General features: G+C 40.5%; 1 protein-coding gene across 1 annotated transcript in view; it reads right to left on the minus strand.

The window, feature by feature from the left end:
* The window catches only part of fbxl17 (F-box and leucine-rich repeat protein 17), a 291,099-nt gene that overhangs the window by 273,703 nt on the left and 1,879 nt on the right, over positions 1-15,517 (minus strand). Inside the window, exons 2-6 of the mRNA XM_049579160.1 lie at positions 14,032-14,540; positions 11,615-11,995; positions 11,363-11,485; positions 10,918-11,175; positions 10,045-10,176 (exon numbers count right to left, since the gene is read on the minus strand). Of these exons, the coding sequence (XP_049435117.1) occupies positions 10,045-10,176; positions 10,918-11,175; positions 11,363-11,485; positions 11,615-11,995; positions 14,032-14,520 (1,383 nt within the window). The 5' untranslated portion in view covers positions 14,521-14,540. The remainder of the gene's footprint in view (positions 1-10,044; positions 10,177-10,917; positions 11,176-11,362; positions 11,486-11,614; positions 11,996-14,031; positions 14,541-15,517) is intronic.

The following is a 15,517-nucleotide window of genomic DNA, read 5'->3' on the forward strand; positions in this document are numbered from 1 at the left end:
TGCAGTGTGTGAGGGGTGAGGGAGGGATCAGCGATGTAACCTGTGTCACCCCTTTTTGCAGACAGCTGAGTGGGAGTTTACATTATAATAACGCAAATGGACCTGCCCTTTAAGGTGTATACAAGGTCACACAAAAGCTAGGTTTAAGGAAACAGAAGGACTAACATGATAACAATTATTGCTAATTTTCTTGCTCATTAATAAACAAATTATTTCCTCAATTGGTCAACAAAACAGTAAAAAAACGGAGGAAAAATGTCCATCACAATATCCTACAGGACACACTAATGTCATGTCTTGCTTTGCCCAACCAAAACTCAAAAATATTCAATGTACTATAATGTATTTTTCTTGAAAAAGTACTTAAATGATTGATCAATTATCAAAAGTTCTCTCTGTAAACTATCTATCATATCATATTTTCAGCAAGGCAACATGTTTAAATTGCTTGTTTTATCTGACAAACCCCCAAAATGTTGTGTTTATTTTCATACAAGTCAAAGTAAAGCATAAAATCCTCACATTTGAGAAGCTGGAACCAACAAACATCTGGCATTTTTGCTGTTAAATTGATAATGGAAATAGTTGTCGATAACTTTTGTCAAATGACTGTTTGAGTCCTGCTCAGCTCCCTCCTATTAAACTTTTTAACCTCACCCAACATGGTGTCCCTTTTTCATATTTACAACAAAGCGTCAGCTTATAAAATCTAACCACAGTGAGTTGTTAGCCTGAAGGTAGGATACATTTTGCACAGCCTGCCACACAGTAACCACCCAGTAAAAAAATGTTTGAAGCGAAAAATTAAATGTGGGTTTTTATCTCAGCTTTACCCCCTGTCTCAGGCTGCCGTCCCTCCATGTGCTCGGCGATGAACAGAAAAGAAATAGAAATGGAAGTCACATTCACATTAACATTCCTCGGTGCGTTTCCTGGTACTCTGGTAGCTGCGGGCAAATGCTTGATAACGTCATGGAGATGAGTGCTGCTACAACATCTACGGCACTTAGAGATTATGTATTACCACTGCAAAGGCCATTCAGAGTTTCCGACTACAGGTGAGAATATGCTTATTTTCATTTCAATAGTATTCAAATTCCCTGCAGAAATTATATGCCAGTCAAAGGACACGGAGGGTGCAAACAGCAACCACACAATTTACACACTTGTATTTGTGCAGGAAAATATTTAAGCTTTAATATCAACAGGTTATAAAGCATCATTCTTATCTAAATAAACTCACTGTAAAGTGCTTTTTGTGAACATTCCTGTCTACAAACTGTCACAGGCACATAAATCACAAACATAAATACACAGTTCGGGAAAATATTACTATCAGATATTTATTTATATCCTCAAATTTTAAAAAATGGGATCTTTTATGTGCAGTCTAAGTTTAAAGCTGCCTGTTCGCACACTGCTTGCCCAGTGTGGTATTCCTGCTCTTATCCAGTCCTACTACACCCTCTGCAGGTGAAAACTAAGCACATCAACCACAAGCTCCTGAACTGGGACAGCACTGCATATTTCAAAATACAGTATTTATCCAGTATTTGGCAATTTGAAGAATTTGAAGCAAGCAGGTCCCCCAAACACTCCACACAAGTCATTCACACTCACACCTATAAAAACAACCAAAATACCAAATATTAAAGGGCAAATTTAAAAGAAATTAAAGAAGACTTGAGGGTTAAATGGCAGCGGCCAATCTAAGACGACGCCCAACACCACTAAGGCACATAATACCAAAAATACAAGCAGTGCAAGTGCATTTATGAACATATATAAAGAAAACTGATCATCTCTTAACCTGTGTCTCCGTGCTTCTGGAAAAAAATCTTCTGTTGTTTGTTTCAAGGAGTCATGATGGATATCTTTGGGGTGATTTCAAGCAGTTTTACAGCTGAAGTCACAACATTAAATTCACTTCTCGTTGCTCTAACAAAAAAAAAAAAAAAAAAAAAAAGGGCATATAAACCAAAAGTTGAAATTCTTGTTAAAATATTGCTAAAACAAACAAAAAAAAGGTATAAAACTTTGTCAATAATCTCTGATCTACCCTGAAGGAGGTTTACCCTTGACTTTGACTTAGAGATCATGTACATAAAAATGTAAAGGTGCCATTAAAACACCATCACATCTAGACCTACTGTAAATATCCCATAATATGCTGCTATTACTGCCGCTGCTGCTATTGATTCAACAATCTATGTGTGTATTCCCACTACTAACTTTTTCCTGCAGGCTACAGAGATGTTGAACAGCTCCACTCCAAAGCCCTTATACCTCCCTGATCCTTTAACCTTCTATTTTACTTCATATGTATTTTATATATCTAAGAGGACAACAGACGTATAATTTTATTGTGCATTGGATCTAACTTCTGCAACCTCAAAGGAAATGTAGGCATTAGCAGCAGAAGTCGCTACTTCAGCTGTTCTCATTTTCTGCCCTGCATGACAAAGAAATATTTGACTCTGGCATCACCGTTGTCATTTCTGGTGTTTTGTCACTGTTCAACATCGGAGAGCGGGGCTATATTGGCTGTCCCACTCCTCAATCTTAATGCCTGTCATTCACTTGACTTTGTTTTCTTTCCACAAGTTTAATACTTTTAACTTTTCTATGAGCCACTTAGGGAATCTAAGCAAGCATCCCATCACTCCAAGGTCCTTTTCTTCTTTTTCAAAAAGTAATCTCACCTGTGTTATTGATAGAGTCAGGGAAAAATGCCTAATGTTGATGCAGAATCTTTTCCTGGGGCAACTAATGTTGAAAAGAAAACATTGTAGCAAGGTGAAATATTGCTTTGGAGGCACACTTCACAGGCTCGCATTTCCAAAAGTGCTTTCACTTTCTTCCTCTCCCCTTTAAGACTTGTTTTGTTCTTGGGCAGACGGCAGAGGGAACATATCGACGATGTCTGTGTCTGAGTGCAGCCGGCTGTCCAACTTAAAGTCAGAGCTCATTAATGCATCTGATTACTCTTCAGGCAAAGGCCGATCGGCAACCACCCCAGACACACATACGCACACATATACAGCAGCTTTTTGGGGACACGGATCGATACGGAGGCACTTCAAGAGAGCAATGAAGAGGAGGATATCGGAGAGAGGAATGTGCTGTTAGCTTAGACTACAGACTGAGGATGTAAACAGTGGGAATGGTGGAAATAAAAGTTTTAAAGGGTATGATTCACATAGTTTATCAACTTAACAAACTTAACTCATGTCCTTATCATAATGAGTAAGACACAGTAAGGGCTGCAACTAACAATTATGTAATTATTTGACCTATAAAAAGGTCAAAAAAATATAAAATATAAAATAGCACAAATTAAATGGCAAATTTCCCAAAACCTCCGATAGATATACTAAAATAGCTTGTTTTATCTAGCCAGAAGTCAAGAGGTCCACTTACTCGCTTGTTTTGATTTGATCAAAGACAATCTGTTAGTTGATGAAAACCATGTAACACAGTCAAAAGCTCCAGAACAAGAGATTAAGTGGAGATTGTTTTGCCAACTGCTGTGTCCAGTGGGGCCGCACAATACACCATCTTTTATCATCATCTTTATGTTAACTTGCATGATAAACACATCACAAAAGACAGTATTGCACTGAGATTTTTTTTTGAGTTAGATGAAAGATCAATAGTAAACCGCACTTTAAAATCTTTAAATTCAATTCTTTCAATAAAAGAATGTTGGAAATAATTTCATTTTTTAATTCAACAAGCAATTTGTTGTATTTTAGTAGCAAAGAAGAAGAACAAAAGTAGGAATGAGCACAATTTAAATGTCTGTTTATCACATGAAATAGTCCATTAATATTCAAAGTTATCCCATATTTTTCTCATATTGTGCAGCCATAGTTTCCCATGTCAAAACTGAGCTGTGACGCTCAACAGTGGCATTCAATTTATTGTCATTTAAGTCAAAGAAAGCTAGTAAATACTGACAGTGAGAAGCTAGACCCAGTGAGGTTTTGACATTTTGCTTATAAAATGACTTAAAGATGGGCATACTGTGGTGTTTTCTTGCAAACAAACACAGTTATGTTTACATTCAGTGTCACTTGAGGTCCAATCTGGAAATCCATCGGTAAAACAAAAAAAAAAATTTTTTTCTTCCTTTACTACAATGTAAATTGCAGAATCTGTCTTGAGAGATTACCTGAGGTCTAACAAACCCATTGAGTGCATGTCTTTCCTTATCAAATACATTCGCAGAGACATTTTTATTAAAAAAAAAAAATTAAATTACGCAGTGTTTACATCCCTGTTGCACCACAGCAAGCATGATACAAACTAAACAGGGACCCAGTTGTAAAGACATCCATCTGTAGAGCTACTTATGGTCAAAAACACCACTTTTAAGCAATGTTGCTAATTAATTTTCTGCCAATCAATTACGTGATCAGTCAACTTACTATTTCAGCTCTGAACAAGAGCTGAAAGGTAGGTTTACGGGTAGATAGTGGAGCACAAAGAGAAGACACATGGGGAAAGGAAGGAAAAAAATACTTGCATTAAAAGATTGAAAAAGCAGGGGAAGTGCAGAGAGGAAAGAGGATTATTTGTTAGTCAGTCCCCATGGCGGGACAGACCGCGTTGTAGGCCTACAATAGACATTCCCATCTCTCCACAGTTTGGTGCAGTAAACTCCATCTCGACCTTACCTACATACGGCTGCGCCCCAAATCCACAGAGACAAAGACAGACAGAGAGACCGAAAGACAAAGAGAGATAACTAAAGAGACTTCTTGATGACATGAAAGCATGGAAATTCTGGATGGGCGCGGAGCTTTTCCACACTCTGACAGACATAATCCAGGGCCATTAGCAGTTACACTGACTAAATACATCATACAACATCTGACATTCGACATCCTGAAAAGTCTAAACTCCTGTCTGTGAAGCCTGGAGGGGATTGGGGGAGATATTAAAGCGGAGATGGACAATGCACTGTTTATGTGTGTGTGTGTGTGTGTCGCTGTGTGTTTGGTCAGAGTGGTTCTATTTATCTCTAATTACAGTCAAATACGTGAGCAAAGTTTCCAGAGGAGATTCCAGTGCAGCTGGCAGCCTTTCAATTCATCTGCTCCCACGTGTGTGTGTCGCTTCCAGTGTTTTAACTAGGCCTCTGTGTGTTTTAGTGTGTGTTGGTTCATGTCAAAAGGTCTATCCCATAACAACTGACAGCTATCATTATCACTTCCTTTGTCTTTGCTCTCCCTCTAATCCGGCTAATTAAATCTGCTAATGTCAATATACAATTTAATCTGCGATCATGTTTGATTGGACCGGTGGAGCCCCGCTGTCATTCCCCCTGCCAGTAAAAACCTGACTACTGACAAGCCAGACAGACAGCCAGCCAGAGGGAGGAGATGAGGCCTCCTTCGCTGACCGATGGCCAAGAAACACCATTCACTCTGACAGTTCGTCTTTTCCAGTGCTTCATGTTGTTCCACAGACAAACACATCCCGAACGCCAAAGTGAGAGAGCTGGAAAACGTGGGGAAATGGGGAGGGAAGCTCTGATTGTACATGCAGAGTGGTAATTACACCTAAATTGAGGGCACATGGTAATCTATGTTAGGTCATCTCCAATTCCACTTACATTTCCACATTTTGGACTAATTAAAACTGTAAATAATCAGAGCCTGTGTGTGTGAGAGTGGGAGGGGGTAGAGGGAAAGTGTGCGTGTGGGCAGACACAATGTCTTTGAGATGAGCCAGTGGGAGAATCTTCCCATCACATTGCAGCGAAATTAAGTGCACACTCTTTGATTTTAACAAGACAGGAGAGCAGATAAAGTTTTTTTTTTAAGAGAGAGGGGGCAAAGAGAGAAGGGAAAGTGCTTCCCCAGCAAAAATGTTTGCAGATTGCAATGTGCGTTTAATTGAAAGGAACATTGGAGCAAAGTTACCGACATGGAAAGATGGGTGACGAGAGGTTTTTGCAGCGTAGAGTTGGTCCACCAGTTGGTCTATGAAACTGACAGAACTCAGAGTTAAACTTTCAGTGCTGCCTCTCCCCCCTACGGCAAATTGAAGTGAGATGAGGAAACGGGGATTTGCTATTCTCAGAGCCTTTGCCCTTCGAGGTGGTGGAAGAGAACAGAATATGAATGGGGGGGAGGAGAGGAAAAAAAACACTTCAGAAGATGAAAACAAGCCTTGAAAGGCAACTGGTGCAATAAAACCAACTCTGGCATAAATACTGGATGAACGCCAATAAAGAATGCAGGGTAGATGTCAAAAGGAGCGGGGCACAAACACACCAGAGTCACCTGCCGTTCACACAACGCACTCTTAGCCCAGGGTTATCTGTAGCCCTGGGCTGATTTGGCCCCGGGCTAGCAGGCAATGAAAGAGCGAGCATCAATTTGTCAACTGTAAACAAAATTTGGAGACACTAGTCACTGCTGGAGACATCCTCAGCATTGCATTACCAACTTTCAACTGTCATTTGTTGGGAAAAAAAAACATAGCTACGGTGCCCTTCAGTATGATAATCATGACAAGAATGTATGAACTGTCCTTTAACTTTGTCTTTTGCAAATAAATGAACACTGAGAAAACTGCACGTCTTGTATAATAGCAGAACACCAAGCGTATCTCCACTTAAAGTTTCCAAAACCTTCCTCAACAGTTAAATAACTCCAAAAAAAAAAGCAGAGCAACATTAGCAGAGTTACTACTACTAATGTCAGTGCTTTTCCTTCAGGCTACACAAGCTTATTCAGAGAAGCTGCCCCCACCCCTCTTTAAAAAAAGCAATTTAACCATCTACAGAGCTGGATATGGTCTTAACACAGAGAAAAGACCCTCCAGCATGGAACTGAAACCACAACCACGACAACAAGGAGGGAAAGAAAGAAAGAAAAAATGTATGTGGGTGTGCACATGGCAAAGAGAGAGAGCGAGTGAAAGACCACACAGAAACATCCTGCAGCAATTCAATTATTCAATTTTGTAGGAGGAGAAAAAGAGGGCAGATCACAGTGAGTGAAAGGCTCATCCTCATCTGTGATTGATTAGGAGAGACAGAGACAGGATTCCTTGTACCACAAAAGCCAGCAGAGGAGGAGAGGAGAGGAGAGGAGAGGAGAGGAGAGGAGAAGAGAGGAGAGGGGAGGAGAAGAGAGGAGAGGAGAGGAGAGGAGAGGAGAGGAGTATGTAGCTTTAAAGAGCCTTTCACAGTAGTGTCCCATGACTGTGCGATTTAGAGCACAATAAAAACAAAAAGCCCATCTCAATGCCATTTCCTGCAGAAGTTTACAGCATTTACTTCATCAAAAAATGTGTGTTCTGTTTTTCTAAATTAACGAGATTATTATCTCAGAATTATGAAAAAGATTTTAATGGAAAAAATCTGCTGTTGTTTATCTAAATCCACGGGATAGTTATTTCTTTAAATCTTGAATTTGCAAAAGTATTATCTCATAGTTTTCATTGCAAAAAAATGGTGCCTGTTTTTCTGAATTAATGAGATTATTATTTTACAATTATGAGAAAAATTTTAATGGAAATAAAAATGTGCTTATTTTTCTAAATTAACAAGATTATCATCTCGGAATTATGAGTAAAGTTTTCATGGGAAAAACGCGCTCTTGTTTTTCTGAATTAATCATAATGTTTTCTAAAAATCATGAGAAAAGTTTTAATGAAAAAATGTGCTCTTGTTTTTCTGAACTAATGAAAATATTACCTAAATATTCTGAGAAAAGTTTTAAAAATTTGCTGCTGTTTATAGATCTAAATCTACAGGATAATTATTTCTTTAAATCTTATTTTTTTCTGAATTAACAAGATAATTTTTTGCACAAACCTCTCAGAAAAAGCTTTTTTGCACGCTGAATCAGAACCTCTAGAAAAAGATGTACATGATGCAATATTCATAATTATTACATTAAAGCTTAACAGCCTGTGTGATTCGACATCTAAGTCTAAATGAGTACAAAAGCAAAATATTATGAACCATCTTTTAGCGTTCACACATATCTTTGGCTCATACAGTGCAAACACTTCCAGCAAAACTCATTTTGAGACTGTAATTACCCACAAAGCAACAAAATCAACTTTCTTTTTCCTGAGACGTAGGAGGCGGGAACCTTAGGTAGTCTTTCAAGCTGTCACAGAGAATAAATGACCTCTGTGGAAAAAATGAAAGGTAAGTGTTTCTGGGTCGTCTTAATTCCTGGCAAACTCAATGACAATTTTAGGGCAAGCAACCAGAGCGCCTAGACATAACAATTCCCATATAAGCTCGGCCCATTTCTTTCCACCCTAATGACAGGAAGCTAAAATAACTGCAGTGATCTCACGCCTGAAAAATGACTGTCTGAAATTGATACTGCTGCGCCGAAATGTTATCAGCAGCAATATTAATCTCTCACCTAGTGGTAATCGCTAATTTCATATACTATTAAGTTGATGAATGGGGTTTTAACAAACCGAGCTATTGTTAACAACTTAAAGCGGACTAATTCATCAAGGTCATAATTACTCATAGACTGCAAAGAAATATTAGCAGGCAAAAGTGCAAGAGCATTAGTGAGAAAAGAAAGATCTAAATAAAAGAGGTGAGAAGCAGATGTGCCAAATGACTATTTATGTTCTCTTTATGCATCAGAATTAAAAAACTAAATGACAATATACAGTAAAACAGGATGTGTGGGTGTGATCTGGAAGAGATGTGCACAACTCTGCATTAGTATTAAGAAGCTGTGGCCTACAAAAATAAAAGCAGCTGGCAGGCTGTTTTCAGAAATTGGAAAACAGTGACATCTAGTGGTGGTTTAAAGTAGTCTGTCACTTGCCTCTGTACAGTATCTGCTTTCTAAATGTGATGGGGGGGGGGCAAAAAAGGGTAGTTCAGCTAAAGTATGAGCATGCTAGTAATGTATAAAGCAATATCCGCCATAATAATGAGACCAGTCATCAAAGTCAAAGTGATAAAAGCATGAGTCAGCAAATACACAGTATATACACCAAGCAGCCTAAACATTAAAACCACTGGCTGTTGAAATGAATGACGTTGATCGTTGGCTCCTTGTATTCATGCAGTTGTCACTTGACAGGCTCCACCCAACCACCTCACGACCCACAGGACTCAAAGGATCCACCACCAATGCTCTGGTGCAAGACAACACTGGACACCCCCAAAGGTCCTGTGTCCACGCTTTAACAGGTCAGAGTCAAGTCCAATCCAAGGAGGCCTGGCCTTGGATCAGCGGTACTTCTTCGGTATCATTACGTCACACAAATGCTAAGGGCTAAGGCCAGGTCAACACCTTGAGCTCTTTGTAAGATCCCTCGGTTCATTCCTGGCCAGTTTTTGTGGTGGGAGGAGCCATAGCTATGAGTGGCGGGTACTTGTCTGCAATGGTGTTTGGGTGAGTGGAGTGCATCAGTGGCATCCACACAATTGCCAGCTGCCAATTTTTCCCCAGCAGAACATTGTATTGTGACAAAACGGCCAGTGAACGGTTTATGTATCCACATACTTACATTCACATAACCATGATGGTAATATGAGCCACACATATTGAAGCATTAATAAGTTACAGTTGTTTCAAGAATATATCATCCCCCTCATTAAAGTGTAAATTTATACACTAGGGACCTCCAAGATCTGATAAGATTGTCATAAGACAGCTGATGCTGAGAGGCATCACCAAAATGAATACATCTGTGTAGTAATGTAGATGCTGTCGAGCAAACCTAAAAGCTGGCAGTGCACTTCTTGGGAGAGGGCATCTTAGGTAGTTTTGGGCTGTACCCAGTACATGAATTCAAAGACACCAACATCAAAATTAACAACAGAAAGACATTGCAGAGCTCTGAACATATTCCTATAAACCCAGAATAAAACTGGTTGCCACACGCCTGAGTCGAGTACCTATGGAGAGCCTATATGAGGTGTACGCACACTTTTTCACGTTGCCAGAGACACACAAGACACTCGGGCTCCCATATGAGAAGAAACCGCAAGCAACAAGTAAAGTACAAATATGAGACGACATGTGTGGGACTCACCAGTTTGTTCTCTTGCAAGTAGAGTCTCTGCAGTTTTGGGCATCCTTTGGCCAAGGCCACCATGCCTTCATCTGTGATACTGTAGCACTGACCCAAGTGGATGTCTTTCAGCTCACTGCAGTGCTCTCCAAGCTGAAGGCAAAGAGGAGACATCATTGAGTAAATCTAAATTAAATTAAATCCTGGAAATCTTCACTTGACTCATTTTATTGGAGGATGACCTCACTTTTCATTTGTGTATAAAAAGAACAAATGATAATAGTGTATCAGACAAGCACAGACATTAAAAGACGTTAAAAAAAGAAGCTTTGGATGTGCATCCGCAAACTCGAGGCACCTTCTGTTGCCCTCCACTTTGTGTTGCTGCTCTACAAAAGTGACATTCAACTCAATCTCCTCTATTGTTCCCTCTTTTCTTACCATGCCTCCAGTGAGAACAAACTAATATGCATCACACACAACACCTCCGGAATTATTGGCCTCCCCATCCCTCGCCTCTCAGACCGTACCAGCAAAGCTATCACATGCAGAGCACACACCATAGCACACAACCCCAGGCAACCCCTCCACCCATTTTTCACACTGCTTCCATCTAGTCGCAGAGACAGATCCCTGGCCTGAAAGCGGGCATGCTATGGCAGGAATTTAGCCCACTCTATCAAAGCATCACTCAACAAATACACACCAGTAAATATCTTGTGTGTAAATGCTATGTGTATGGGTGTGTATGTATAAATGTGGATGTATCTGACATCTTGCGTATAGTTATGGTGTGGTGTATAATGTATCAATGTACTTGATATTTATTTGTATTTAAGTGAAGTCCTTGTACTTGGAAAAGGTCTCCATTCTGGCTCTACTCTACATGAATACCTTTTTTAGTGCTTCATCTGTCAGTTTGTCCTGGTTGCCCACATGCACCTTCACCAGGAGAGGGCAGTGTGTAGCCAAGGCCGATAGCGACGTATCACCCAGCTGCTTGCAGCGGTATGCTGTGTACTTCTGCAGGCCTGGACAGTGTGAGGCCAGAGAGGACACACCGTGGTCATGGACTCCTCTGCAATCCGAGATGTTAATCTCTGTCACATTCTGCCTCCGGGAGGCTATTTTCACCAGGAGATCATCATTTACCTGGAGAGCAGGGGAACACGAGAACAGATGACATTCATTAGGAACAACAAAACTTTTTGTTCATTATAAAGGTTAGGGAGAGTGAAGTAAAGGTCTAAAATGTAAAATGGGAAATACTTAGGAAACAAAGAGTGTAGTTCCAGAAGACAGAGGTGTCTGAGATAACAAAAACAGAAAACGTGCTTACTTGTTGTAGGCCACTGAGGTCGATTTGCTTCCAGAACTGGAAGTCCAAGCAGAGATCCCTCCAGTACTTACAAACCAGGGAGGCACACAGACAGCGCTCCTTCACTGTCAAGTGGGAGAGCACCTGCAAGAAGGCAAGAGAAGATATAATAATACACAAAGATAAATCCACTCAGCATGCATGTTCTCAGTCTAGTAAAATCAACTCAACATCAAATAAGGTGCTGTAGCTCAGTCGTTAAAGAACTCTGACCTTAAGAAGGATGGAGGAAGGCAGGTGGTTGATACTTGAGTGATCAGCAGCATCAGAACTTCTCGCCTGGCAGTCGTCGTAATGATGCAGGCAGCAGGGGGACGAGTCTGAACTGTGGGGCAGGTCAGCGTGGAGCCCCAACCCGCAGCAGCCATCAGCAGGTGAGGAGGAAGAGGAGGAGGCAGAGGAAGAAGAAGCGGAGGAGGAGGGAAGTGGACAGAGGGGAAGGTGGCAGTGGCCAGTTTCAGAGTTCGGGGCAGCCTCTCCCCCACCTCCTCCCACTCCCCCGTTCTCCAGCCCTCCGTCAGGGGCAGCGAAGGTGCAGCGCGGCTGCTTGCAGGGGGTGCACCTCTGCACCTCTGAGCACTTCCTCTTACACACCTGCACACAGAGACACACACACATCAGCCAGGTGGAACCACATTTTCTTCAGGCAAGTCGAGGCAGATTTGAGTTTAAAGCCTTTAAATACACTTGGAGTGTTAAGGAACATTACACCACCCACATTACGAAACATTAAATCAAAACAGCACCCTTTACCTTGGATACTCAATGAGAACAAATAAAACAAGAAGTAAGAAAAGCTGTTGCATTGAGTGTGAAGTTTGACTCTAATGATAATGACTTTAGGCATTAGTCACAGCAAAAATGTGGTCAGTGTTGTCAAGCATTATATTTTTCACAAATATACTTTGGTCATTAACCTCTTCCACTCTGCAGGGTCACCGACATTCCCAGCCAACATCGTCTTTGTTTTAAAGCTAGTGTGAAGATAGTGGTATCATATGAAACCACGAGACTTAAGAAATCCATTAATACCAACCACATCATGCTAGATTATCGGAATGGGGGTGAAATAATACACCAAAGAGAAACTGGCATGGTCATTTTCACACAAGTCCCTTGAACTCTCAAAATATCTGTACAAAAATGACTTCTATGAGTACCCATATGTCTGCTCTTTATAGACATGCTCACTTTATGCCAGTTCTGCGATATAAATGTGCTTTTGTTGCCTATTATATTTGAATATTTCTGCACACTGGGGTCCCTTAACAATCTTGGAATTGCATAAACTGGGTATGACTGGAAAGCTGAGACTCTTGTGGATTCAGTGAGCCCACTTTTAATCATATGTGATGATGTTAGGTCCAATAGCAGCCATTTCATTGTAGTGAGACACTTTTTTTTTACATGGACTAAGTATGTCGTGACCTCTAAGATAATTACTGTGACCATCTTAGATCACAGCCTCATGAAACTTCACAACCACAAACTAGAGACCTAGAGTATTAAGAGGATGTATGTCTTTCACAGCTATATTTACAATAAGGGGGTTTCGCAGCAGTTTCCAGAACAGAAGTGCTCATCATCCAATCGCCAAAAAATGCAACTCTTACAGTTACGCAGTTCTTACAATTTTATGGTGTTGCTCAAGGTCTTGGTGTCTTAATCTGGTATTCTAGAGGGATTTTTGACTATTTCTATCAGTTCTCGAGTGGTAAAAATGCTTAAATTTAGGACCAAATCTGTTTAACAAATAGTATCAACCCAAAAACTGCTGCAACAACTTATGAGACATAATTGTTCTAAGCTACTATACACTCTAAACTTTCTAAATTTGAAAAGGAGCCTCACTAAAACACATTTATTACATATTTATAAATAAAAAGAAACCTGACACACAGTGCTACATCTCAAATTAATCTTCAGGTTCTCTGCTTTCAGATGATTTATATCACTTCTAGTGTTGAACTATCTCGACGTAAAGATCCCCTGCCCCCCCTAAAAAGGACAAAATTTGATCTATTGTAGGGAGAGGTAAAGTAAAAAAGTTAACAAGATTTTAAGATATCCTCCCACATGATGGTATTCATCTGGTGAGAAACAGATTTACGAACTATCAGTCTAAATCTTACAGCTACTTATTAGTAAGCTTTCTTTAAGTTAAGACAGCCTTATGAAGCATTACCAGCAGCACTGGTAAATCATGGTTGTTTAGGCCATGTGTACAGATTTGGCTCAATGCTGTATTGTTACGGTTGTGTATGTGTTCTGTGCTGCTGTCCCTTCTCTCTCCTTTGTAGATCTGCCCAGGTATGCTGCATTACTTAACGAGGTGCAGCACACCTGGCATGGAGGAGATGCTTAAGAGCTCCTGTGCCAGCAGCAGAGGAGAGAGGCTCTGGTGTGGGGACTGCTGGTCCTGCTGCCTCTCACCATGGGTTTTTTGTTGTCTTGTTTGCCTGTTTTAATTCTAATAAATCCCATGGATTTGAATGTTTTAAAGGTGTTCATGTGGTTATTGCTGGATCAGTTTTTGGAGTTTTGTTAGCCCCATAGGGCTGCCTAAGGGTGGGGCGTAACACGTATCTTCACCAGCTACAGTGTTTGGTACTGTTGGTGCAGCTACCTACCATCTCAGTGTAGTCACTGGTGCAGCCAGGCACAGGAACAGGTATGGGCACGGTCACAGACACCCCAGTGGTTCGGAACAGCACTGGTGCTGGGATCAGTTTGGCAGGAACAGCTGATAAAAGGCTCCTCCCTTGGCCCTCCCAGATGGCTAGCTCCCGTGGTGACAACAGGAACTTGGAGCAGTCCTCAGGAGATGCGAGTGTTGCGTATCGCTCAGCGAGCTTCGAGGCAGCTGCTGCTCCAATGCCAACTCCACCCACACCAGGGACACTGATTCCCGTGATGCTGTTGTGACGGCACGCGCTGCCGTTGACGCCGGCCTCCAAATGGTCACTGTCGTCGTCAAGACCGCTGCTGTTGCTGTGGACAATGAAGCAGAGCATGCAAGGCAGCTGCAGGAAACAGTTCCTCTTCTTCTTCTTCCTGTGATGCAACTTGCGTGTCTTCTTCTTCAGGCGGTAACCATTTTTCGAGAGAAGATGGCCCATATAGATGATTCAAGGAAACTCTAGAACAACAAGAGTCAATTCATGAGTAAATATAGTATTCAGGAATATTCTTAAGACCTTGAAGACCACAGTAGTGCTGGCTGTGTATATTGTATCATTGTTGGTATCATATTGGTGTCAAAAGTCTTTTTCAGATCACTTTTTCAGATGATGTAAACCCTTTGCTTGTTCATTAAACAAAACAAGCCAAACATCTCAAACACAGCAGTCACTGATGCTGTCTTAACATAGGTCCCCATAGAAACAAGACCTGACAAAGCATCTGACTAACTTCCAGTACTTGACAGGTTTCACCACTCAAAAACATCTAGGTTTGAAAAAGGCATGGGACAATATGAAAATGTCTTGTTACGATTATCCTGCAATTTACAAAATCATCCTGGTAATCATTACAATATGCTTAAAACTCTTTACATGGCACTAAAACATATTGGAATCACTTAACCTTACATTCTGTTATGAAACAAACATTTTATGGCATCACAGATAGGACACATCTTTCTTTTTATAAACATGCTTTTTAATAAAAAAAAAAATAGTCAAGATCTTACAAAGTCAGACTTTTTAACAATTTGAAATGACATCATATCTTTGAATAATAAGCATATGCCAATGCTTGATCAAGATCTTCTGTGTTTCTTGAGGATGGCATGTATGCAGCCTGTTTTTGCAAACCGTCTTTAATTGGTTGTTGCCCAGCAGTCTCTTTTGGTGCTGCTGGACAAAATATTCACAGTTATCTGATAATGGAAATCACCAACTTATTGTGAGTCTTTGTCATTGCGATCTGTGATAAAATCGTACATCGTCCCATCCCTAGTCGGCACTCAAAAAGCACTGGGGTTTGATCAGCCCTTAAAAAGTGTGGTAGAGAACAAATAGAGCAGCTTCACATAAAAATACAAACATACATTTGTCAAGATTATTTAAAAACTATTTTTCTTGAAGCAAACGCAAATGTTTTAAGCCAAGGATG

Source organism: Epinephelus fuscoguttatus, linkage group LG6, assembly GCF_011397635.1.
Source record: "Epinephelus fuscoguttatus linkage group LG6, E.fuscoguttatus.final_Chr_v1".
Taxonomy (NCBI): Eukaryota; Metazoa; Chordata; class Actinopteri; order Perciformes; family Serranidae; genus Epinephelus; species Epinephelus fuscoguttatus.